At 42.5% G+C, this 27,317-nt stretch overlaps 1 protein-coding gene across 8 annotated transcripts in view; it reads right to left on the reverse strand.

Annotated features, from left to right (window-relative positions):
• patj (PATJ crumbs cell polarity complex component) overlaps positions 1-27,317 on the reverse strand; it is a 472,630-nt gene that overhangs the window by 210,054 nt on the left and 235,259 nt on the right. For all 8 annotated transcript variants that reach the window (XM_068037182.1, XM_068037186.1, XM_068037183.1 and 5 more), the window contains one exon: positions 24,518-24,668. In XM_068037182.1, the coding sequence (XP_067893283.1) occupies positions 24,518-24,668 (151 nt within the window). The remainder of the gene's footprint in view (positions 1-24,517; positions 24,669-27,317) is intronic.

The following is a 27,317-nucleotide window of genomic DNA, read 5'->3' on the forward strand; positions in this document are numbered from 1 at the left end:
TGGAAAAATATACCAAGTTGCTTCACTCACTGCCTTACTGTCCAGTATATTTCTAAGCCATTCAGACCTGCAACTTTCCCATTTCAGTTCACAGTCTATGCTGACTTAACGGATCTCCATCTGTTCAGCAGTAGCCGGACAAGTGGTCTTATGGTTTCTGGACAAGAAAGAGGAAAATCAGCTAGGATTCCAGGCTTCTGATCACCATCCAATTATTCCTGTTAGAAAATGCATGCACATGGACATGATGGGGACAGTTTTGGGTTCAGCTGTAATGTCCCCATGGGGAATAATTACTATCTGGTCTCACATTCAAAAGTGGCTTTTTGAAGACATGCTGCATGTGGAGAATCATATCACAGCAATAGAAAGGGAAGAACATTAGAGCCATGCAAAAATACTATTTATAGAGAGAGACTCCGAGTTGCATAGAAAAATGAGGGGCTTAATTTACTCAGCCTTTCCAGAAAATTCCTGGCATAATGGCCACAAATTTCACCAATACCCAGATATGCCAGACCCAAGACTTAAGCAGGATTTTCTAATTAGTTTATTTGCAGTAAAGCCTCCTCCTACTGCAAACAAAGCCACTGACATGGATTCAGGTGGGCTGAGACCAGAGACTCCTTACACTCTGAGCTCCAGCTTCCCCAATACTAATAGGACACAGCATACATCTGGAGAATGGTGGACAGAGAACGCCTGGAATGGTGCAAGTAGCGTCATGGTGGGGTCTCATGGTTAAAGAGGCATCCTGGAAGTCACCCCACCAAAGATGAAAAAAGTGTATATAGACATGGCATCTCCCCACAAATGACAGCAGCCCTTCTAGTTTTCAGCAGCGTGTAGCTGAATTCTTAGTGGCGCACAAGCTCTCAGCCCCTTTGCAAATGAGGTGCAGTTCTACTTACCCCACATACAGTGGTGGGGTCAGCATTGGAGGACGCTGTCAGCTGTTCTCTGGTGTAACTGGCAAAATTGCGATCCATATAATTAGGAGGCCTTAATGCCAAGGACAAAAGAACTAAGGATCTTTTAGCAGCAGGGTGCTTTACCATATTTTCTGATTTAAAAAAATGCCAGGCCATTTAATTAATCAAACTCCTTCTCACTCCATTCACAGTTAGAACTTAATAACAGCCTTGTCAAATACAGTCCATTTAGTATTATATTTTAAAACAAATTTTAAAAAGGCCTTTGGTAGAATTAATTTTTGTGCATAATAAGTTGCACAACTTGAAATACTATGTACTTTTTTTACCTACTGCTACAACATTTAACAGGATATACTTCACTGGACAGTTGTTTAAATCTAATTTAATTGAACCTGGTCTCTCAAAGAAACAAAGAAGCAATACCGCAGAAACTGCTTCTCTCCACAGATGCTGCCTGACCTACTGAGTATTTCTAGCATTTTCTGTATATTTCAGACTGCCAGCATCTGCTTTTGTTGAAGTAATACTTCAGCTTTCATTTCAAACCATTTCCTTGTATTTATATGGGTGTACTTAATGCTTAAATATTCTGATGAATCATAAATCCAACAAATTAATTCAATTTTCTATGTACAGTATTATGATTGCATTTTGCAATTGGCTAAAAGTAATACAGCTTCAAGAAGTTATTTTATATCTCATTTTCAGGATTTATTTAATTGGCTGGAGATTCTGTACAGATTTTAATGATTACAAACCATTCGGGATAACTAGGAATAACCAAGAATGCTACATTCCATGTATTGAAAAACAATCATGGTAACGTGAAAAGGCCAGCAAATAAAATAGGAAATGGTGATACTCATGAAGTCAAAATCTACAGTTTATACTGCAACAGATCTCTGAATTATAGTGCTTGAATATCGGTTAACCTGAAAAAAAATCTAAAAATTTATAAAATGTATACAACACAAAACTTTGATAGGATTTCCAACTTGAAATCAAGAAACAAGGGAGTTCCAGTTCATCCTCTCATTTGTAGGATTAAAAGCCATCGTTGCTGGAAAGTGTGGATGATGTGCTCTGTCAAACTCCAATTGAGAGGTTGAAAGTGAGTCAATATTCCTAATGTATTACAAATTTGGATAGACTGTTTTAATGGGCTGAATCTTCTCGGTCCCACAGAGGCAGGCTTGGAGGCAACACCAGGAAGATGGTGAAATGGCTGATGAGTTCCCAACTCCGGCCAATCTTACCAGAGGCGAGGCGGAAGAGGCAAGGGCTACCTGCCCTTCAGGGGCAGATAGCCAATCTGCATAATTAAATGCTCAATTGTGGGCAGATTGGTGGCACTGCTGGGATTGTCACTGCGGCAGGCGGGACTCGCACTGAGGCCAAAGCTCGGCAGGTGCCCGGAGGCGGCTTGCGGGCAGCAAGATGGGGGCTGGAAGGCCTCTTGTAGCTCCCCCACAACCGGAGGTGCATCAGTAAAAGAAGAATCGTATTCCATCAAAATCTGTAACTTCATGGACAGCATATTCCTCAGTCCTCCATCACCATCATGTCAGGGAACAAACCATTGGAGTGCAGATTATCATGATGGGAGCAGCACCTATGTACCTGGTATTAAAATGCCAACCTGGTGAAATTACAACAAAGGACTATGTGCATGTTAAACAGTGAAAGCAGTATGCTATAGACAGAGCTAAGCAATCTCACAATCAATACATCAGGTCAAAGCTCGGCAGTCCAGCCACATCCAGTCATGAACAGTGGTAGACAATTAAGCAACCAACAGGAAGAGGAGACTCTGTGAACATCTTCATCCTCAATGCTGCTGGAGCCTAGTATGAATGTGTTATGACCATGTGAGAAAGTTGTCTAGGGGTCTTTTACTATCTTCACCTGGTCTTATTGTAACAGGGTTTAAACACACTGTATTTTCAGCTCCCCTTTGGTGAATCCTTGTTCACCACTTTCTAATTATAAGGCAAAGAAATGAGCATTACCAGGCTTTCTTAGGTTTAAAGAAGAAAAGTGAAATTTATTAAACCTTAAACTTAAACTCTAATACAGTTAACATCTACGGATATACGATGCACCCACATGACCATGCATACGCAATACACGCATTCAAATCAGGACAGAAAAGAGAAGAAAAATAAAATGGAGAGGTTTGAAGCAATATCAGAAGAGTTTCTTGTTTACTGTGCTTCGAGCACACTGTAGTCCTTTAGTAAGTAGTCTTGCTTTTCGTTGGGGCCCAGTATTCTTCTTAAACCTTGTTCACTGTAGGAGACTTTTCTCTCTTGGGGTTCATGTGTCTTCAATGGTTTCCGAAGCTGGTGAGAGCAAGATGAGAGTAGACAGGAGAGAGGTGTTTCTGTTTCTGAGTTTCAATCCCCTGTTCAAATTCAAAAAACTCCAACTGTCAATCATGTGACTAAAACTGGTCTGACCACATCTGTTGTGTATTCGGCCATCTTAGCAATTAACCTGGAATGCTAGCCTTTCCACCTTCAACGTCTGGTAATCAAAAGTCCATTGTGGATTAAATTGGAGCAGGGAATAGCCCCTTTGTCCATTGAAATACTGTCTGTTGATATGCTGTTGTCTCTGTCTAGCCAAAGTCTCCAATTGTTTTTTTAAAGCAAGTTCTTTCTTCACTAACAACAGTCCAAAAGCAATGTTCATGTGGCAACATTAATTTTCCTCATTCTTGGGTAGTGGGGGCAGGGGGGGGCTTGCCTGACAGAGTGCAAAAGAAAAGGCTGTGGCTTGCAACCATCTTCAACCAAAAGTGCCAAGTGGATGAACCCTTTTGCCCTCCTCCTGAGGTCGCATCATCACAGAGGTCATTCTTCAGCCAATTCGATTGACTACAATTGACAGATCCCAACAACATCCCAGTGTAGTACTGAAGACCTGAGCTCTAGAACTAGCTGTGACTCTAACCAAGCTGTTCCAGTACTGCTACAACAATGGCATCTACCCGATAATGTGGAAAATTGCTCCAGCATATCCTGTCCACAACAAGTAGGACAAATCCAACACAATCAATACCACCCTATCAGTCGACTCTCAATCATCAACAGGGTGATAGAAGGAATTGCCAATGATGCTATCAAGTGGCATTTACTCATCAATAACCTGTTCACCGACGCCAGTTTGGGTTCCACTCGCCGAGAGTGGGGAGAGGCTTCATTTCAAAAAGAGCGTGGGGAGAGGCTTCATTTCAAGAAGAGTGCCGAGAGCAGGGAGAGGCTTCATTTCAAGAAGAGTGCGGAGAGAGGCTTCATTTCAAAAAGAGCGCGGAGAGAGGCTTCATTTCAAGAAGAGTGCGGAGAGAGGCTTCATTTCAAAAAGAGCGCGGAGAGCGGGGAGAGGTTATCCTATCCTAACCTCTATCCTATCAGATCCTTTGTTCAGTGGAACAAGCCCATTCAAAGAAAATCAAATGTGATGTCACAGGCAAGCAGGTAAGTGATTGGTTGGGGAAGAAGCTACCTGTTTGGTGAGTATCTGCTAAGTGGTTAAGGTCTATTCTAATCCTAACATTTAAAATAGTAAAGGAACTGGTGGTAAGCTTAATAAAATATATAAAAAAGGAAAGTAAAATAAATAATTGAATAAAATAATTAAGTAGTTAATTGAAACACATTAAGGATGGTAGGACAGGTGATCTGTCACAGTTGTAGCATATGAGAGCTCCTGGATGCCAGTGTGATCCAGGGCAAACACGGTTGCAGTAAGTGTTTGCGGCTCAAAAAGCTTCGGCTCAGAGTCATTGAACTGGAGACCGAGCTGCAGACACTGCGACACATCAGAGAGGGGGAAGGTTACCTGGACACTTTGTACGAGAAGGTGGTCACACTCCTTAGGATAGGCTCTTCTGATTTGGTCAGTGATCAGGGACAGGAGAGTTTGGCTGCAGCTGAGGCAGGTAAGGGGATCCAGAGGGCAGGAGTGGAGGAACTTCAGCCTTTGTAATTATCCAACAGGTCTGAGGTTCTTTCAGCTTGTTTGGATGAGAGTGGGGGCTGCAGGGTAGATGAGCAACCTGACCATGGTACAGGAAGCCATTCAAGTGGAGGGAGCAAAAAGGAATGTAGTGGCAGTAGGGGACAGTACAGTTAGGGGGATTGACACTGTTCTCTGCAGCAAAGAGCGAGAGTCCAGATGGCTGTGTTGCCTGCCCGGTGCCAGGGTTTGGGACATCTGCTCAGAGCTGGAGAGGGACTTACAGTGGGAAGGGGAGGATCCAGTCATCATGGTCCATGTAGGTACCGACATAAGCAGGACAAGGAAAGAGGGTCTGCATAGTCAGTATGAGGAACTAGGCACCAAATTAAGCAGAACCTCAAAGGTAATAATCTCTGGATTATTACCTGAGCCACAATGCAAATTGCCATAGGGCAAATAAGATTAGAGAAATGAATACATGGCTTAAAGACTAGTGCGGTAGAAGTGGGTTCTGGTTTGTGGGGCACTGGCACTAGTACTGGTGAAAGTGGTGGCTGTACCATTGGGACAGTCCACACCTGAACCGTGCTGGGGCCAGTGTTCTACCGAGCTGCATAACCAGGGAAGTAGAGAAAGTTTTAAACTGAACAGTGGGGCAAGGGATCAAATTTGGAAACATGTGGTAAATCAAAAAGTAGAGACAAGGCAAGAGAGAAAGGTATTAATATGGGAAATGATAAACAGACAGACAGGAAGGGACAGAGTGCAAGTTAATCAACAGATAAGGCTAGAGGTTACAAAAACAATCAAAAGGACAAAACTAAAGGCTCTGCACCCAAATGCACACAGCATTCGAAACAAAACAGATGAACAAGAGCGCAAATAGAAATAAATAAGTACAATCTGATAGCCATTACAGAGACATGGCTGCAGAATGACATAGATTGCATCCTGAATATTGAAGGGTACAAGGCATTTAGGAAGGACAGGAAGCTAGGAAAAGTTGTAGGTGTGGTTCTGTTAATTAACGATGGTATTAGTGCAGTAGAGAGGGATGACTTAAGTTCAGGAAACCAGGATGCAGAAGCACTTTGGGTAGAGATGAGAAATCAAAGTCAAGAAAGTCAGGAAAAGGGACGAGGACCTGAAAAGCGAATATAGGGAGTTAGGTTGGAAGCTGAAAGGCAGGATGAGCAGAGTAGTAATCTCAGGATTGTTACCGGTGCCACGTGCTAGTGAGGCTAGAAACAGGGAGCGAGTGCAGCTGAACACGTGGCTACAGAACTGGTGTAGGAGGGAGGGATTCAGATATGTGGATCATTGGAATACCTTCTGGGGAAGGTGGGACCTGTACAAGAAGGACGTGTTGCATCTGAACTGGAGGGGCACCAATATCCTGGGCGGGAGGTTTGCTAGATCTCTTCGGGAGGGTTTAAACTAGTTTGGCAGGGGGATGGGAACCGGAGTCACGGATCAGTGGATGGGGTAGCTGTTGAACAGGCAGATACAGAGTGCAGAGAGTCTGTGAGGAAGGTTAGACAGTTGACAGGGCAAAGTTGCAGCCAGTATGATGGGTTGAAGTGTGTCTATTTTAACGCAAGAAGCGTCAGGAATAAGGGTGATGAACTTAGAGCATGGATCAGTACTTGAAGCTATGATGTTGTGGCCATTACGGAGACGTGGATATCACAGGGGCAGGAATGGATGTTGGATGTTCCAGGGTTTAGATGTTTCAAAAGGAATAGGGAGGGAGGTAAAAGAGGTGGGGGAGTGGCATTGTTAATCAGGGATAGTATCACAGCTGCAGAAAGGGAGGTTGTCGAGGAGGGTTTGTCTACTGAGTCATTATGGGTGGAAGTCAGAAACAGGAAAGGAGCAGTCACTTTGTTGGGAGTTTTCTATAGACCCCCCAATAGCAGCAGAGACATGGAGGAACAGATTGTGAGGCAGATTTTGGAAAGGTGCAGAGGTAACAGGGTTGTTGTCATGGGTGACTTCAACTTCCCTACTATTGATTGGAACCTCCTTAGTGCAAATAGTTTGGATGCAGCAGTTTTTGTCACGTGTGTCCAGGAAGGTTTTCTGACTCAATATGTAGATAGGCCGACTAGAGGGGAGACTATGTTGGACTTGGTGCTTGGCAACGAACCAGGCCAGGTGACAGATCTCTCGGTGGGAGAGCATTTCGGTGATAGTGATCACAACTCCCTGACCTTTACTATAGTCATGGAGAGGGACAGGAGCAGACGGGATGGGAAAATATTTAATTGGGGGAGGGGGAATTACAATGCTATTAGGCAGGAACTGGGGAGCATAAATTGGGAACAGATGTTCTCAGGGAAATGCACAACAGAAATGTGGAGGTTGTTTAGGGAGCACTTGCTGCGACTGCTGGATAGGTTTGTCCCGATGAGGCAGGGAAGGGATGGTAGGGTGAAGGAACCTTGGATGACAAGAGATGTGGAACAGCTAGTCAAGAGGAAGAAGGAAGCTTACTTAAGGTTGAGGAAGCAAGGATCAGACAGGGCTCTAGAGGATTACAAGGTAGCCAGGAAGGAACTGAAGAATGGACTTAGGAGAGCGAGAAGGGGACATGAAGTAGTCTTGGCAGGTAGGATTAAGGAAAATCCCAAGGCGTTCTACACTTATGTGAGAAACAAGAGGATGGCCAGAGTGAGGGTAGGGCCGATCAGGGATAGTGGAGGGAACTTGTGCCTGGAGTCGGAGGAGATAGGGGAGGTCCTAAATGAATACTTTGCTTCAGTATTCACTAGTGAGAGGAACCTGGTCATTTGTGAGGACAGCGTGGAACAGGCTGATATGCTTGAACAGGTTGAGGTTAAGAGGGAGGATGTGCTGGAAATTTTGAATGATATGAAGACAAATAAGTCCCCGGGGCCAGACGGGATATACCCAAGGATATTACGGGAAGCGAGGGAAGAGATTGCCGCGCCTTTGGCGATGATCTTTGCGTCTTCACTGTCCACTGGAGTAATACCAGATGATTGGAGGGTGGCAAATGTTGTTCCCTTGTTCAAGAAAGGGAATAGGGATAATCCTGGGAATTATAGACCAGTCAGTCTTACGTCGGTAGTGGGCAAATTATTGGAGAAGATTCTGAGAGACAGGATTTATGATTACTTGGAAAAGCATGGTTTGATTAGAGACAGTCAGCATGGCTTTGTGAGGGGTAGGTCATGCCTCACAAGCCTTATTGAATTCTTTGAAGATGTGACAAAACACATTGATGAAGGAAGAGGAGTGGATGTGGTGTATATGGATTTTAGCAAGGCGTTTGATAAGGTTCCCCATGGTAGGCTCATTCAGAAAGTAAGGAGGCATGGGATACAGGGAAAGTTGGCGGTCTGGATACAAAATTGGCTGGCCCATAGAAGTCAGAGGGTGGTAGTAGATGGAAAGTATTCAGCATGGAGCTCGGTGACCAGTGGTGTTCCATAAGGATCTGTTCTGGGACCTCTGCTCTTTGTGATTTTTATAAATGACTTGGATGAGGAAGTGGAAGGCTGGGTTAGCAAGTTTGCCGATGACACGAAGGTTGCTGGAGCTGTGGATAGTGTGGAAGGCTGTTGTTGGTTGCAACGGGACATTGACAGGATGCAGAGTTGGGCTGAGAAGTGGCAGATGGAGTTCAACCTGGAAAAGTGTGAAGTGATTCATTTTGGAAGGTCGAATTTGAATGCGGAATACAGGCTTAAAGACAGGATTCTTGGTAGTGTGGAGGAACAGAGGGATCTTGGGGTCCATGTCCATAGATCGCTCAAAGTTGCCACCCAAGTTGATAGGGTTGTTAAGAAGGCGTATGGCGTGTAGGCTTTCATTAACAGGGGGATTGAGTTTAAGAGCCGTGAGGTTATGCTGCAGCTCTATAAGGCCCTGGTTCGACCATACTTGGAATATTGTGTTCAGTTCTGGTCGCCTCATTATAGGAAGGATGTGGAAACTTTAGAGAGGGTGCAGAGGAGATTTACCAGGATGCTGCCTGGACTGGAGGGCATGTCCTACGAAGAAAGATTGAGGGAGCGAGGGTTTTTCTCATTGGAGCGAAGAAGGATGAGAGGTGACTTGATAGAGGGGTAGAAGATGATGAGAGGCATAGATAGAGTGGATAGTCAGAGACTTTTTCCCAGGGTGGAAAGGGCATAATTTTAGGGTGATTGGAGGAAGGTTTCGGGGAGATGTCAGAGGTAGGTTCTTTACACAGAGAATGGTGGGTGCGTGGAATGCGCTGCCAGCGGTGGTAGTAGAAGCAGATACATTAGGGGCATTTAAGCGACTCTTGGCTAGGTACATGGATGATAGTAGAATGAAAGGCAGGTAGTTACTTAGATCTTAGAGTAGGTTAAAGGTTCGGCACAACATCGTGGGCCGAAGGGCCTGTACTGTTCTATGTTCTACGTTCCATGTTCTAAGTCACTTGTGGGAGTGGTGTACAGGCCACCTAACATTAACCACACTGTAGGACAGGGTATAAAGGAAGAAATATGGCAGCTTGTCAGAAAGGTACGGCGATAGTCATGGGGGACTTTAACCTACATTTTGACTGGAAAAATCAGATGGGCAAAGGTAGCCTAGATGAGGAGTACATAGAATGTTTTCGGGATAATTTCTTGGAACAGTATGTTCTGGAGCCAACCGGAGAGCAGGCCATATTAGACCTGGTATTGTGCAACAAGATAGGATTAATTAATGACTTCATAGTTAAGGCGGCCCGAAGTAGCAGCGATCAAAATATGATTGAACTTTACATTCAGTCTGAGGGAGAGAAGAGTGGGTCCAAGACTAGTATTTTAAACTTAAATAAGGGCAATTATGAGGGCATGAAAGCAGAGCTAGCTAAAGTGAACTGGCAAATTAGGTTAAGGGACAGGTCAACAGAGATGCAGTGGCAGACATTTAAGGGGATATTTCAGAATACACAGAATAGATACACATCCAAGGGGAGGCACCAGTTGTGGTTACTAAAACAGTTAAAGGTAATATCAAACTTAAAGAAAAAGCATATATTTACACAAAGATGGAAGGCAGGTCAAAAGATTGGACACAATATAAAAAACAGCAAAGAATGACTAAAAGATTGATAAGGAAGGAAAAATTAGAGTATGAGAGAAAGCTAGCTAGAAATATAAAGACAGATAGTAAGAGTTTCTATAGATATTTAAAAAAGAAAAATGAGTTAACAAAGTGAGCACTGGTCCAAGAGAAAGTGAGTCTGGGGAATAAATAATGGATAATAAAGGAGATGACAGATGAGCTGAACAGGATTTTTGAATCAGTCTCCACTACAGAGGATACAAATAATATCCCAGAATTAGCTGGAAGTCAGGAAATGGAAGGGAGGGAGAAACTCCAGAAAATTACAATCACCCAGGGAAGTGGTACTGAACAAATTGTTGGAGCTGCAGGCTTGTAAGTCCCCGGGCCCTGATGGACTTCATCCTAGGGTCTTAAAAGAAGTGGCAACTGAGATAGTTGATGCGATGGTTTTAATTTTCCAACATTCCTTAGATTCAGGGAAGGTTCCATTAGATTGGAAAATAGCAAATGTAACTCCTTTATTCAAAAAGGGAGGGAGACAGAAAGCAGGAAACTACAGGCCAGTTAACTTAACATCTGTCTTAGGGAAAATGTTGGAAACAATCATTAAAGACGTTATAGCAGGGCACTTAGAAAACTTCAAGGTAATCAGGCAAAGTCAACATGGTTTTGTGAAAGGAAAATCATGTTTAACCAATTTATTCCTGAAGGCATTTGATAAGGTGCCACATCAAAGTTTATTGCGGAAAATAAAAGCTCACGGTGTAGGGGGTAACATATTGGTATGGATAGAAGATTGGCTAGCTAACAGGAAACAGAGAGTAGGCATAAATGGGTCACTGTCTGGTTGGCAAGATTTAATGAGTGGTGTGCCACAGGGATCTGTGCTGGAGCCTCAACCTTTTGCAATTTATATCAATGATTTAGATGAAGGGACCGAAGGTACGGTTGCTAAATTTGTTAATGAGACAAAGATAGGTAGGAAAGTAACTTGTGAAGAGGATGTAAGGAGGCTACAAAGGGATATAGATAGGTTGTGAGTGGGCAAAGACCTGGCAAATGAGTATAATGTGGGAAAATGTGAAATTGTCCATTTTGACAGGAAGAATAAAAAAACATATTATCTAAATGGTGAGAGATTGCAGAGCTGGGTGCCCTCGTGCATGAATTGCAAAAGGTTAGTATGCAGGCACAGCGAGTAATTAGGAAAGCTAATAGAATATTATCGTTTATTGTGAGGGGAGTTGAATAGAAAAGCAGGAAGGTTATGCTTCAGTTATACAGGTGAGACCACATCTGGAGTACTGTGTACAGTACTGGTCTCCTTATTTAAGGAAGGATGTAAATGCATTGGAAGCAGTTCAGAAGGTTTACTAGACTGATACCTGGAATGGGCGGGCTGTCTTCTGAGGAAAGATTGGATAGGCTAGGCTTGTATCCGCTGGAGTTTAGAAGAGTAAGAGGCAACTTGATTGAAACATATAAGATCCTGAAGGGTCTTCACAGGGTGGATGTGGAAAGGATGTTTCCCCTTGTGGGAGAATCTAGAACTAGGGGTCACTGTTTAAAAATAAGGGGTCACCCATTTAAGAGAGAGATGAGGAGAAATTTTTTCTCTCAGAGGGTCGTGAGTCTTTGGAATTCTCTTTCTCAAAAGCAGTGGAAGCAGAGTCTTTGAATATTTTTAAGGCAGAGGTAGATAGATTCTTGATAAGCAAGGGGGTGAAAGGTTATTGGGGGTAGGCGGGAATGTGGAGTAATCAGTTCAGCCATGAACTTATTGAATGGCGGAGCAGGCTCGAGGGACCAAGTAGCCTACTCCTGCTCCGAATTCGTATGTTCGTACGTAACATGGCTCCAGACCCCGTTACAGTCTTGATCCAAACATGGACACAAGAGCTGAATTCCAGAGGTGAGGTGAAAGTGATTGTCCTCAACATGAAGTCAACATTCGACCAAGTATGGCACCAAGATTAGAGAGAAAACTCTCCACTTGCTGGAGTCATAACTGGTACAAAGAAAGATGGTTCTGGCTGTTGGAAGTCAATCATTTCAGCCCCAGGACATCACTGCAGGAGTTCATTAAGGTAGCATCTTAAGCCCAACCATCTTCAGCTGCTTCATCAATGACATTCCCTCCATTATGAAGTCAGAAGTGGGAATATTTGCTGATGACTGCAGTGTTCAGCTCCATTGGTATTTCTTCAAACAACGAAACAGTTCATACCCATTTGCAGCAAGACCTGGACATCCAGACTTGGGCTGATAAATGGCAGGTGCACTCAAACCACACAAGTGACAGGCAATGACCATGTCCAACAAGAGAGTCTAACCACCTCCTGTTGACATTCAATGGCATTGCCATCCCTGAATCCCCCACCATCAGGGGTCATCATTTACCAGAAACTCGACTGGACCAACTACATAAATACAATGGCCACTAGAGCAAGTCAGAGGCTGGGCATTCTGCTGAAAGTTGCTCAGCTCCTGACTCCACCACCTATCATACATAGGAGTGTGATGCAATGCCCTCCAATTGATTGGATGGGTACAGCTTCAACAATAGTCAAGAAACTTGACACCATCCAGGACAAGTGCCCACTTGATCGACAGCCCATCCATCACCAATTCCTGTATACTGTGGCTGCAGTGTGTACTTATCCACAGAATGCACTGCAGAAAGTTGTCAAGGCTTCTTCAGCAATACCTCACACATTGGCAACCTTCACCACCTAGAAGGTCAAGGGCATCAGGTGCATGGGAACACCATCATCTCCAAGTCACACATCATCGGGATTTGGTCATATATCACCATTCCTTCACTGTCACTGGGTCAAAGTCCTGGTACTCCCTACCTAACAGTATTATGGGAGCAATTTCACCAGATGGACCTCAGCAGTTCAAGGAGGCCCATAACCAACTTCTCAAGAGCAACTAGGGATGGGCAATAACTGCTGGTCTTGCCAGATATGTCCATTTGTCAAGAGTAAATTTTTTAAAAATGGCACAATGGAAGAAAGGTAGACTTGCATTTATATAGCACTGGACGGCAGCTAGAAACCATAGAAAGATTACGGCACAGAAAGAGGCCATTCAGCCCATCATGTCTGCGCCAGCTGAAAAAAACTAGCCGCCCATTCTAATGCCACCTGGTCAGCACCTGGTCCGTAACCTTGGAGGTTACAGCACTTTAGCTGCAGGTCCAGGTACCTTTTTAAATGAGTTGAGGGTTTCTGCCTCCACCACTGATCTGGGCAGTGAATTCCAGACACCGGCCACCTTCTGGGCGGAAATGTTTTTCCTCATGTCCCCTCTAATACTTCTACTGATCACCTTAAATCTGTGCCCCCTAGTAATTGACCTCTCTGCTCGGGGAAACAGGTCCTTCCTATATACTCCATTCAGGCCCCTCATAATTAAGTTACCCCTCAGCCTCCTCTGTTCTAAGGAAAGCAACCCTTGCCTATCCAATCTTTCCTCATAGCTGCAATTTTCCAGCCCTGGCAATATTATTGTAAATTTCCTCTGTACTCTCTTTAAAGCAATTATGTCCTTCCTGTTAAGTGGTGACCAAAACTGTTTGCTGTTGGTAATGATCCTGCTTTCCCAATTACACCTCCTCTAGACACATCTTTTGTTTCTTTGTGTGTCCCATTATCATCCCTTTTGTCATCCCATCTCTCCTGCTTTCCACCCTATCACAGACCTTCTCTTTTGTTTTATTCTTCTGTCCCACCTTTCACTGCCTCTATACTTGCATTAAGCCTGTTACTTCTTGAACTTTTCCGGTTCTGATGAACGGTCATTGACCTGAAACACTGGGTTGAGTTTTTGTTCTGGGGTCGGGACCCTGACATCAGGATAATTTCCGGGTCCAAACCCCGCACAGCATCGGTGTGATATGCACGCCCCGATTTTTGATTGAACGGTCAATTAATGGCTAGAGGGCGCACTCACCATCCAATTAAGGAAGGCGACAGTCTCCGGAAGCTCTGGGATCAATCGGAGGCCCTCTGGCACTGCAGATGCAGGTAAGGGAAAGGAAGGGCACCTCAAGATGGAAGCTTCCACTCAGCAGTTATAAAATCTTGCAACCTACAAATGGTCACAGTTGCCAGACCATCGTTGTGGAGGTTGAACCCCTCCACAGGGTGGCCTGCAGGGTTGGGGGGAATGCTTAAATAGTGAAATGGAGTACTGGCCCCCTGCCAGGAGGTCCCTCCTCTCACTGGCCATGTTTTGGCAACTGCAGGGAATCTGCCTGTCAACTGGAAAATTCCAGTCAGCGTAGGAAAGGCCCTCAATTGGCTTAAGTGGCCATTTGCAGGTAGGTAGCTGTCTCAATGCCGAATTAGCCTCCTGGAGAATGGCTCAGAGGTGGGACCGTGATAGCAAACCGGCATACCAGCTAGCAGCAGGAAATTCTGGGCCCGCCTGCCTCTGAAATCTATTAAAGATTCAGCCTATTAACTCTGTTTCTCTCTCCACAGATGCTGCCAGACCTTCTGAGTGTTTCCAGCATTTGTTTTTTTTAGTGCATATCAATGTTGTAATTTATTTACAATTCTGTATGTAAACCAGACTCCTCTGTCACGTTCCCTGGGTATGTCCTGTCCCACTGGCAGGACTGATGAACCAGAGGTGGCGGCATAGTGGTATAGAGTCAGAAGGCAGTGGCCCTGTGAGTCCTCAACCTTGATTGCACACCCTATGATAGCTCATGGTATCAGGTCAAACACAGGAAGGAAAGCTCCTGCTGATTACCACCTATCGCTTTCCTTCAGCTGAGTCAATACTCGTCTATGTTGAACACCACTTGGAAGAAGCAAAAAGGGTACCAGAGGTACATATGTATCTTCGGTAGGGGAGTTCAATGTCCATTGCCAAGAATGGCTTGGCAGCACCACTACTGATTGAGCAGGCTGAGTCCTGAAGGACATAGTTGCCAAACAGGCCTGTGGCAAATGGTGAGAGCGCCAACTCGAAGGAAAAATCTACTTGACCTCATCCTCACCAATCTGTCGCAGATGCATCTATCCATGACTGCATTGTTAGGAGTGGAGATGGAGATGGAGGCTATCTTCACACGGAAGACAGCCTTCATGGTGTTGTGTAGCACTACCACCGTGTGAAATGGGATAGACTTGCAACAAATCTAGTCACTCAAAACAGAAAATCCATGAGGTGCTGTGAGCCATCAGCAGCAGCAGAACTATATTCCACCACAAACTGCAACCTCATGGCTTGGCATATTCCTTACTCGACCATTACCATCAAGCCAGGATTTCAACCCTGGTTGAATGAGGAGTATAGGAGAGCACGCCAGGAGTAGCACCATTTTGACTGTGGTACAAGTGTTTATATTCTTGTAGTTTTAACAATTGACTTTTTAATTCATAAGTCTTCCATTTCATTGTTTTTTAAAAAATATTCGTTCGTTCGTGGGATGTGGGCATTGCTGGCTAGGCCAGTACTTATCGTCATCCCTAATTGCCCTTGAGAAGGTGGTGGCGAACTTTTTCACTGTTGAACTTATTGTCTCTTAATTTCAGTTCTCAGCTCAGTTAACTTGAAAGCAAAAAAAAAGGTTTTGTAGATTTTGCACTACACTTCCATAGTCCCAGCTGAAATACAGAAATAACTCAGTAAATAAGGCAATCAAGAAGAAAACAAAAGTATGTTGGAGTAAGGGAGAACTCCAATAGCAGTTCCTTCCACAAACAGCTAATTACATGCTGAATCACCTCAGCTAATTCATATTTTCTCTAGTGCAATGTACACACAATGCAAAAATTGAGACTTCTGCATATGAACACTCCTGAACCATATCATTTATATATAAGACCTAAACTGTTTATACAGGACATGCACTATTTATGCAGCTATGAGCTTTTAGTTAAATGCTTTTCTTCTCAATTAACAACTTCCTTTGCACAGGCAGACATAAAAATGAACATATTTAGTGCAGACTCAAACAAAAGTCAACACAAGCCAAAAGGTGAATACAAATAGTGAAATTTACTACTGTGTGTTATAACTCAAATGTCTATTTAATACACAAACACTTTTTATAATATGTAAAATAAGGCAACAATGTTAACTATCTTCAAGAAGAGTGCATGGTTTTGTAATAAGTCCCTGTTGCATTGATTTATGAGACCACTAAAGGTAAATTTGATGCAAATTAAAATTTGTAATTAATTAGTACAACACACGTTTGATGGTGTTAGTACATTAAAAATCTAAGAGTACTGAAACACAATAACATTCACACAAACAGAATCAGAAATTTAATATTTTTCAGTCTTAAATTTCTCAATTTTTCAAGAAGTTAAATTTTCACACAAAGGGTTTGCACGGCTGAAGCAAAAGCTAATTTCACCTTAAATATGTGTGTTACATCCTTGCCTTACCAGAATAAATACTTCAATTTTACCTTTAAACCACCTGCTCGTTAACCTTACAGAGTACTTTTAGTAGTAAATTAATCTAATTTAGTCTGGCTTTACTGCTGGCTGCAACCACAAATTTTGCTGTATACTTGTCAATCAGCTTCTGTAAGTATCACGATATCAAATTGAAATCTAGTAGAAGGGCAGCAACTTTAACAGCATCTGTCTTCCCTTTGAAAGGAATAGAAACCAATTCTGTTATAAGTGGTGCCTTGACAGAAATAAAAGTATGAGAAATTTCAAGCTGTCATACCTAACATCTTTCCTATCAACAAGATTATTAATTTCTTAAATACATTTTTCATTACTTGTTGACGTAGCAATTAGTTAAAATTGCACTGCAGTTATCTCAATGGTCAAATCTGCTTGAAACCTATTCTCCATCTTACTGTTGATTTTCCTCAGATTAAAATCCTATAATACATGCAAGCCATTTTTTCCTAATTCAAATAAACCATCTTTTCCAGCATGACATGTACAAATCTCAGTGCTCTTACCTGGAAACCCACCTTGCACCATATCTGCTCCAGTTAATTGTCAGACAATTGCATCCCTGACAGATAAGATGTGCAGTAGCCGCAGAGCACTGAAAATCTCTCCCTGTCTTCTAATCAATATGGTGTCTCGTGAGATTTTTATCCTGAAGGGCCAGCTGTCAGTCTGTTTCCCTTATCACCAACAATTAATTATGCTAATTTAATATCAAGAGATATGGCAAGAGATACAAGCGCATTTAATTGTATTATAAGTTACTGAAATAAGCAGAAGCCAGTGGGAGAGAAAGCATCAAAGCACTGCATTGATCGTCAACACTTAATACAATCAAGCACTGCTTCTAGGGCCTGCCAGCCTGGTCTGCTCTGACAACATTACACTAACAGCTCTATTCAGATCCCTGGAGTGATTCGTGCTCTCAAACAGACAATGTCGTCATATTATGCTGCATTTCTTATGGTGTGTATGGCCTGCTCTTACTGCTGAATAAGATATGAAAACCTGCATAAGTAATATTTTCTCCTCCCAATGGAAGTCAGGAGGGCAGTAATTTTTGACAGAGATGAAATGCAAAACTGAGATAAGAAAATCCTGACATTTATCAATTTAGCAAAAAATATTCTTACTCCATCTTCTAATGTACTTCAATCAAGGTTAGCAATCACTTAATACATACCAACACATCGTCATATAAAATGTATATTTTAATATAAAAAATGTTGATTTTTATGAACTCAATTTGTATCTTTTAAATCTTATCCAATTTTCTTCAACTTATCTGCATTACTGAATCATGAGGCTTTAAACAATAATTCAGGAAGATTAATTATGTAAGCATAAGATGTGCAGTTGCATTTTATAACTTCAGTTTTTACAGATTCTACAAATTGTCTTAATTTATGTGCAACATACAACTCAACCCTTTGAGTTCTGCAATACTTCTGAAACAAAAATAAATATTGGGCTGCAGCAGATGTTAATTGCTCAGCATAATAAATTATGTAATAGAAACCCCATTCATCAATGAGAAAAAAAAATAAGCATTTAACACTTATAGGTGTAGATTTTAACTTGGGCCACTCTGCATAATTAGGGCAGTAGCAGCACAAAGAGGGCTTACCTCCCTGTTCATGCCTCTGCTCCAGCTGCTGCCATCCTTAAAGGGGCCGTCTGTTGGGCAGTCAGAAAGCCTACCTGTTTGAGGTGATCAGGAGGCCAAACAGTACAGCCTCAGGACTTTGCAGCAGGAGTTCCAGAGGGAAGCATCCTTGGACCAACGATCTGCAGCTCGCTTAGCAATGACTTTCCCTCATAGAGTGGACCGATATGTTGGTGATTCCACGATATGCAGATCAGTGTCCTCTGAGATACATAGAACTGCCTAATGCAATTTAGCAGACAAGTGGTCAAAACATGCACTGTGTATACTCCACTCAGTTCTACCAGGCAGTATAGGAGAAAAGGCACCAAAAGAGTAGTTTAAAATTATTTTTATGAGGACAGCAGAAGCAGTGGTGCTCCACAAGATACGGAACAAGAGCTGAATGCCAGAGGAGAGGTGAGTAGCAACTGTTCTTGACATAAAGGAAGCATTTGACTAAGTATAGCATGAAGGAGTCCCAGCAAAACAGAGGTCACTGGGAGTCAAAAGGAAAACCCCGAGAGTCACACCTAACACACAGGAAGATGTCAAACCACAGGAGGCCAAACAGTACAGCCTCAGGACTTTGCAGCAGGAGTTCCAGAGGGAAGCATCCTTGGACCAACGATCTGCAGCTCACTTAGCAATGACTTTCCCTCATAGAGTGGACCGATATGTTGGCGATTCCACGATATTAAACTTCATTCACAAAAACTCTGATAATGAAATGGTGCACACCAGTCTACAGCAAAACCTAAACAAAATCCAGGCTTAAGCTGACAAGTGGCAGGTAACATCTGTACTATATCAATGCTGGCCAATGACCATCATCACTGGGTCATTGGCCTGAAATCTAATACACAACAATATTTTGGGAGCAGCATCAATTTACAAGGCTTGTTGCAGGAGAAGGACACAGCCCGTCAACCATAATCTCAGAGCAATTAGGGATGGGAAATAAACATAGCTTTGTCAGCACTACCCACAGAGAATAAAACAAAAGGCCCAACTAGCTCTATTGACCTTCAATGACATCAGTATTGTTCAGTCCTCCATCATCAATCACCTGGGGTGATCAATGACCAGAAACTTAACTGGAGCCAATCATATCAATACCATGGGTACAAGGCCAAGGCACATACAGAGTATTCTGGAATGAGTGTCTATGTCCTAGCCCCTTTATGCTACTTTGGCATCTGCAATGCTCAAGTCAGAGATGTGATGGAACACTGAACAATCACCTGGATGGGGGAAGCTACAATAATACTCAGGAAGCTTAACACTATCCAAGACAAATCAGTCCACTTGATCAGCAGCACTGCCACCACCACTCAATATTCAACCCTTCATCACTGGTTACTTTGCAGGATGCACTGCAGCAGCTCACCAATCTATGTTGACAGTATCTCATAGTTACATGACCTCTACCACTAAGAAGGGCAACAGCAGCAATATTATGGGAACATGATTACTTGAAAATTTCCCTCCAGGTCTCAATATTCTGGCTCAGACATATATTGCTGTTCTTTCATCTTCACTGGGTCAATATCCTGAAACTCCCTATCTAACACAATCACAGGAACACTATCCGCAACAGTTCAAGGAAAAGGCCCACCAATAACTTCTCAGGATAAGTAGGAATATCACCCAGATCCTAAGCAAAAATAATAAAAGATAGCTGCTTTGTATATCAAAGACGGCTTTGTTTATCTGCTACATAAAACAATTAGGTTCCAATGAAGTCTACACAAGGCTACATAATTAATGGAACCAAAAGTAACCACCTGCTTTCTGCAAATCTGGGCAAATGTCATTGATTTAATAATCTGTTACAACTTGATTTAACCACTCAATGTTAAAATAATTTTATTTTGTATTTGACAATACCTCTCCGTCCAAGGCCAAGTATTACAAATGCAGATCTTGCTTTAGATATTCTCTCAGATAAAGTGATGCTGATCTCCCACACAGTATTAGTTAATCTGCCCGCAAAGCCACTGGCCCAAACTCTATTCGGGTTCAAGCCGTTCATCTTGAACAGGTCCCTCCTGCCACAGAACTAGTCCCAATGACCCAGGAATCTGAAGCCCTCCCCTCCTGTGCATTCCTCAAGCCACACATTAACCTGCCATATCTTCCTATTTCTACTCTCACTAATGCATGCCTCTGGGACTAATCCAGAAATTACTATCTTTCAGATCCTGCTTGTTAACTTCCTGTCTCAGTCTTTGAAATTTGACTGCAGGACCACAACCCTCTTCCTTCCTATGCCATTGGTTCCAACATGTATCATGATTTCTGCCTCCTCCAATTTCTTCCACAGAATGTTCTGCACCCTCTCAGTGACATCCCTTAACCCAACATCAGGAAGGCAACACACCAGACAGATCTCACATTGACAGTAGCAGAACTACGTGTCTGTCCCACTGACACTTAGCTTGTTTGATGACTTCTAAATGACTAATAAAACACTTTCCATCAAAAAATATTAAATCAAGTAACTTCCCATCATGTTCTAATGTAAAGACCAGAAAATGTATTGTTACAATAGCATAAATTATGTCCATTATTTTAGAACGCAGAATTACCAAAAAATAAAAATTCTGGTCATGGAAAAATTAAAGTACCATCAAGGTGATGCATCATAGCAGTTAATCAATTGCATGTGCTGTTTTTGGAGTAGTCACCTCATGTAACTGACGCACATACATGCCCAGCGTAATAAGGGACTCCATACACGTCTCTAAATTCAATCTCGGCCATCTGTTCTTTTGTATTGTACACAGAGACAGATTTTCATAAAGCAACAAGGAAAAAACATGCAGTATTTTACCAGACTGAGGTGACTGCGGAGGTAACAAGCTTGTCAATAGCGAAATACAAGCAGTGAATCAAGTCGCGGGTGAAATCGTACAACAGATGTCTAATCTCAGAAGCAAACCTTCTGTCCACCTCACCCATGAAAACAATCCACACATTCTGTCCCTTTAGATAAGATTACAGGAATAAATTGAACTTCAGTATTAAATTACACAGCTAAATTTATCCACTTCTCTAATCCTGTTTGTTATCAGATATGTATTATTTATATTTTCATAGTATGAAATTAGAGTCTCCACAACTTGCCAATGTCAGAGGAGCTCCAGTAGTTTTGCCCATAAAACACAAAAGGGCACAATCTATTTTTGATTTAAGTTATGCTATTTTAAATTAAACTGTTCTTTTAGCATTTCAATTGCACACCTAAGACACAAAAGCAGAAAACAATTTCCTCCCTTTCCACACCCAAGAATAATTTGGTATGTGAAACAGATTCATAATTAAACTTGATGTACTGCCTTGGTTAATATGTTTAAAAAGATCTGGATAATTATCTGGTTACGAAAAAAGACTGAAGATTACAGGGTTATATAAATGACTAAATACACTTTGGACACAATTCTGAAAGCCCCACTCGACCAGTAGAAGGGTAGTGGAATAGAACCCCCAGCCACGCATGGAGCTTACTGTAGGCCCTATCACAACTCGCTGGGATAAATTATTTGCTCCCTCCCATATTACCGAGCTCTCAACAAACTAGGTTCGGTTGGACTTATTGAGTATATAAATGACTTGACGGAGTGTTTTGCCCAGGGCGGCTGCAAAAGGAAGTGGAGTCAAAAGATGTATGGGATGTGAGTGGTGGGGGATACAAGGAAGTAATCAGAGATGGTCCTGTCTTTGATGGAGACAATGGGAGTAGGGAGGCTATGTGAGATGGAATGGTCGAGTGGGTTTGTCATGAATATGATTCGGAGCGTTTATATGGCGGAAGAGGTTAAGGGAGGAGAGGAAAGCAGTGAAATCAGGGGCTAGGTCAGTTGATCCAAACTGAAGATGTGAAGACTCCTAGCACAGCGGCTGAGGGAGGAAAGGAGAGAAGGTATCTCGGCTTTGGATGGGAGAGGGGTTCTGGTGGGGGACAGTAAATAATGAGGATTTTAAAGGAGAGGCAAGAAAGGTGAAACAAACTGTGGTGCTCAAAGGAGGAGAGAGTGCTAGGAGTGAAGTTGGGGTGGCGGGGGGGTGGAAGGTTGTGAGGGTAAGTGACCAAGGTATATTCTATGGTAAGAGCCCCAGTCAGGTCCCCCTGAAGTAAGGAAGGGTCAATAGAAGATGTGCCCATGGTACCATCCATGTGAATTTCCCAACTTCTTCTGAATTCTAAAGGGGCACAGGAGCAGAGGGACCTGGGCGTTTATGTGCATAAGTCATTGAAAGTGACAGGACAGGTTGAGAGAGCGGTTAATAAAGCATACAGTATCCTGGGCTTTATTAATGGGGCACAGTGTACAAGAGCAAGGAGGTTATGTTGAACTTGCATAATACACTAGTTTGGCCTCAGCTGGAGTAGTGTGTCAAGTTCTGGGTGCCACACTTTAGAAAGGATGCAAAGGCATTAGAGAGGGTGCAGAAAAGATTCACAGGAATGACTCCAGGAATGAGAAACTTCAGGGATGAGAAACTTCAGGTATGAAGACAGATTGGTAAGTTGGGGCTGTTTTCCTTGAAGAGAAAGCTGAGAGGTGATTTGATGGAGGGATTCAAAATCATGAGAGGTCTGGACAGAGTAGATAGGGAGAAACTGTTCCCACTCATGAAAGGATCAAGAATGAGAGGGCACAGATTTAAAGTAATTGGTAAAAGAAGAAAAAGCAACATTGGGAAAAATATTTTCATGCAGCGAGTGGTCAAGGTCTGGAATGCGCTGCCTGAGAGTGTGGTGGAGGCAGGTTCAAGTGAAGCATTCAAAAGGGAATTAGACTATTATATAAAAAAGAAGAATGTGCAGGGTTACGGGGAGAAGGCAGGGGAGTTACACTAGGTGAAATGCTCATTCGGAGAGACGGTGCAGACACGATGGGCCGAATGGCCTCCTTCTGCGCTGTAACAATTCTGTGTTATTCTGGATGGGATAGATTCCCTGCAAAAATGAGTTCTGTCCTAGCTTCAGTCACTTAAACCAGAGATGTACCCAGGACCAGATCAGAATTGTGGCTCCTATGGCTCTAGACGTATTGAAAATTTACAAGTGGCACCTATAAAATGGAATCTTTACAAATGGCAGCTCTGAAATGGAACAATACAGGACTGAATTATGTTAGATTGATAATGAGGTTACTGAACTATTTTGTGGCCGCAGAAGACAAAGTGTACAGTTCGACATATTGCCTAGTATTATTGTAATTATCGTCAAATATTAAGTGCTAGTTCCTATTTAATAGCCTCAAGAAGCAATGCATGACATGAACCAGTGCATTTACAATAAAAGAAAAATTGTACAGATATTGGAAATCTGAAGTAAAAACAGAAAGTGCTGGAAATACTCAGCAGGTCAGGCAGCATCTGTGGAGAGAGAACATTTCAGGTCTGTGACCTTTCGTCAGTTCTGAACCCATTTTGGGTGGTGTTGGAAGAGGCAGAATGGGGCAGGGATTTTGTGGTTGGCCTAAATCAGCCCACAGAAATTTCCCCCACCTCCACTAGCATCCTTTTGACTACCCTGCTGTACTTAAATGGAAATGGAGCATGTCAAGCTGTCTAATCTCCCTCACTTACAATCCCTCCACCACTGTTGACACATTAAAGCTGATAAAATAAGGTGGTGGGGAGAATGTACTGGGGGATGGCAACAAGAATAGTAGACAGGGCACAAACAGTCTCCTCTTTGCTCCCCATGTGGTGTGACTAGCAAGATGCCAGCTGCAGGGCTCCTTCCAAGCCCCCTCCAAATTCTGATGACCTGTATCTCGAGAAGTTTTAAATAAGCTCTGCCTCTTTACACTGCTGCACTGAACATCGCAGTGCAGTACCACCGCAGTGGCAAGCACCTTCGGTGGAACAGATTCCTGAGAATATTTAATTGATCCAAAAACCAAGCGGGGTTAAGCTGGTGGGTGGACGAAAATCAAGCCTAAATTAATCCATTCCCATTCTCTCACCTTGACCAGCACTTTAATTTTTAAAAAATCACAATAGGGAGATACACAGAGACATAAAACAAAATGGATCTAGGATAAACATTAGCAAATTAATTTATAAAGTAAAATAAAGCTTTGCCAAAATCACCAACTTGCTTGCATATTTTATCATACCTTGTGCTGAACTGAAAGCACTGAAAAACCTGAAAGCACATCCAAACGTTGGTGATTATCCACTCTGCATCAATTTTCACCTTCACTAATAGCATCATGTGGTTCTGAAACAGTTACACTATAGACTTACTGATAAGGCCATAGGAAAATTCAGTAATCCTATACAGAATAATCACACAAATCCTCACGACAGCACTCCTTCCTCTTCCCAATTTTCCCAGAGTCCTGGCAATTGACAGAATAACTGAATGGGAAAAAGCAGTATCTTATACATGCCAAACTTTCAACAGAGCACTGGTCAGAATACTGACACTACTACAACTATTTTCCTACTGAACATACGGTCACTTTCATTTCCTTCCTTTGGAGCTCTGTCAATGTCTGGTAATTCTTTCTGTTCCTCCATTTTTAACAATTGCATGCTTATAGGTTCTTTATAAGGTGGAGGTAGTCGCATAGGTGGTGGTGTTCCACCTCCACCAGGGCCCAAACTCTGAAAGACAAATAGAGGGCATCAACACATTAAAAGAAAAGCAAGGCTTCAAATTTCTTTAAAACAGTACTACCACTGCACGGCAATGGTTGCTAGCATATTTATAGTTAAAGTGACTGAATAATCCTTTACAGACCATTTCTGAGCAGAAATAAGGGTAATTTACAATGCAACACAAAGGCATGGAAGTGGCAAACTAAGTGTGGATCATACACAAATGAAAGAAGCCATTTGACAACATTCAAGATTTATTAACTAGTATAGGCATGAGAAACTTGTCTTACATTTCCTCTGTAAATAAAATCAATAGGGTTAAATTTAGCTGTAATACTACAATGCCACAAATGGCTATCTGCACAATCAAAAGTGTCGATAAACCTATAATAGATAGGAGAATTAGTGCTGACTCCAGAATTCACAGATGAAGTTTAATAATACTAATCACCTTCAACAGAATACAATCTTCCTCCAATTTCTCAAGCACTTGCAAGTATATCTACAAAGCATCTGGACAGCAATAAAATGTTTGCATTGTCCAGACGTGGCTTAGTTGTGGCACTCTCATCTGAGTCAAAAGGTTGTGGGTGGAAGTCCCACTCCAAGAACTTGAGCACATAATCCAGGAAGTGAAATCTTTCCAAGAAGATGTTAACTTAATACCCCACCAGCCTTTTGAGTGAAGACAAATGATACAACAGCACTATTTAAAGAACAACAGGGGAAGTCTGCTGCTGTTCTGGACAGCATTCAGCCCTCAACCAACATCACGAAACAGATTATCTCGATTTTTATCCTACTGCTGTTTGTGGTGCCATGCTGTGCATAATTTGGTTGCTGCATTTCCTTCCAACAGCGACTATACTTCAAAAGTACTTTGTTGGCTGTGATGCGCTTCAGGAGGTCCTGGGATGTGAAAGGCACTATATAAATGCAAGTTCATTCATTCTTTAAAATCTGCTTCATTACAGGTTTCTTCATAAGAAGATGGAAAGAGCATTAGGCCATTAAGCTTGTTCAGCCTGTTCCACCATTCAATGGGGCCTTGGCTGATCTACAGCCTAACTCCATATAACTGTCTATGCCCTATATCCCTCATTACCTTTGGCTAACAAAAATCTATCAATCTCAGTTTTAATGTTAACAATTGATCTAGCTTCAATTGCCAATTGTGAACGAGAGATCCAAACTTTGACCACCCTTTGCGTGCAGAGATGTTGCCTATTTTTACTCATGAAAGATTTGGCTCTACAGTTTTGACTGTGGCCCCAAGTACTAGACTCTCCAAGTAGGAGAAAGTGTCGGAAGCAATGGTTGAGATTTTCAAGAGGAGCAGTCCAAGATAAGCTGCTCTCAAAATAAAGAATTCCACAGTTGGTACCATTGAGGGCCTGCCCACCTAACAGGTTTTCTCTGAGCACCACCAATTATTTGAGTTCTTTGAGTGTGTGCAAATAAACACTATGATGTGACAACTTGTAAGGAGTCTACTACCCACTTCTGTGCAATAATTTTTGGTTGTTTGAATGGATGTAAGACAGTGGTGTTCCCCAAGTGTCAGTGCTAGGACAACTTTTTTTTTGCTATGTATAAATAACTTGAATCTTGAAATACAGAGTAGAACTTCTAAATTTTGTGACAATACCAAACTTGCAGGAGTGGCAAATAGTGAGGATGATACAAATCAACTCCAACAGGACATAGATAGGCTAGCTGGATGAGCAGACAAGTAGCAGATGAAACTTAACACATAGAGGTGATGCATTTTGGCAGAAGACTTAATGGCACAGTTCTAAAGAGTGTGCAGGAACAGAGGGACTGGGGGTACATAACGCATTGATCTTTGAAGGTGGAAGGACATACTGATAGAGTGCTTAGCAAAGCATATGGGATCTTGGGCTTCATAAATAAAGGCATTGAGTAAAAACGCAGGGAAGTTATGCTGAACCTTTATAAAGCTCTGGTTAGGCCCCAACAAGAGTATTGTGTCCAGTTCTGGTCACCACACTTCAGGAAGGATGCAAGGGTCGTTGAGAGGCTGCAGAGGAGATTTACCAGAATGGTTCCAGGGATGGGGACTTTAGCTACAAGGTTAGGTTGGAAAAGGTGGGTTTGTTCTGCTTTGAACAATGGAGATTGAGAGGTGTACAAAATTATGATAGGCTCGGATAAGTTAAACAAGGAAAAACTGTTCCCATTAACTGATGGTACAGGACTAGGGGACACAGATTGAAGGTTTTGGGTAAGAGATGCAGGGGGAATGTGAGGAAGCATTTTTTTTTTATGCAGCGAGTGGTAATGACCTGGAACTTGTTGCCCACGAGGGTGGTGGAAACGGAAACAATCAATGATTTCAAAAGGAAATTGAATGGGCACTTGAACTAAATAAACTTGGTGAGCTGCAGGGAGTGGACTGCCTGGGTTGCTCGGCAGAGAGCCGGCATGGACCCATTGGGCCGTATGGCCTCCTTCTGTGCCATAAATGTCTCTATGATTCTATGCTATCCTACAATGTGTGACACCTCCAGGGCCCTCAGAAGGGGATCCCTCTTTACTGAAGATTCGCACACAGATGCGGGTTCTTTCCAGAGTATCATAACTAAAGTAATGGAGACTTTCGTTACCAATCCACGAGCCCAATTTTCTGGGATT

The sequence above is a fragment of the Heterodontus francisci genome, chromosome 8 (genome assembly GCF_036365525.1).
Source record: "Heterodontus francisci isolate sHetFra1 chromosome 8, sHetFra1.hap1, whole genome shotgun sequence".
In the NCBI taxonomy this organism is placed as follows: domain Eukaryota; kingdom Metazoa; phylum Chordata; class Chondrichthyes; order Heterodontiformes; family Heterodontidae; genus Heterodontus; species Heterodontus francisci.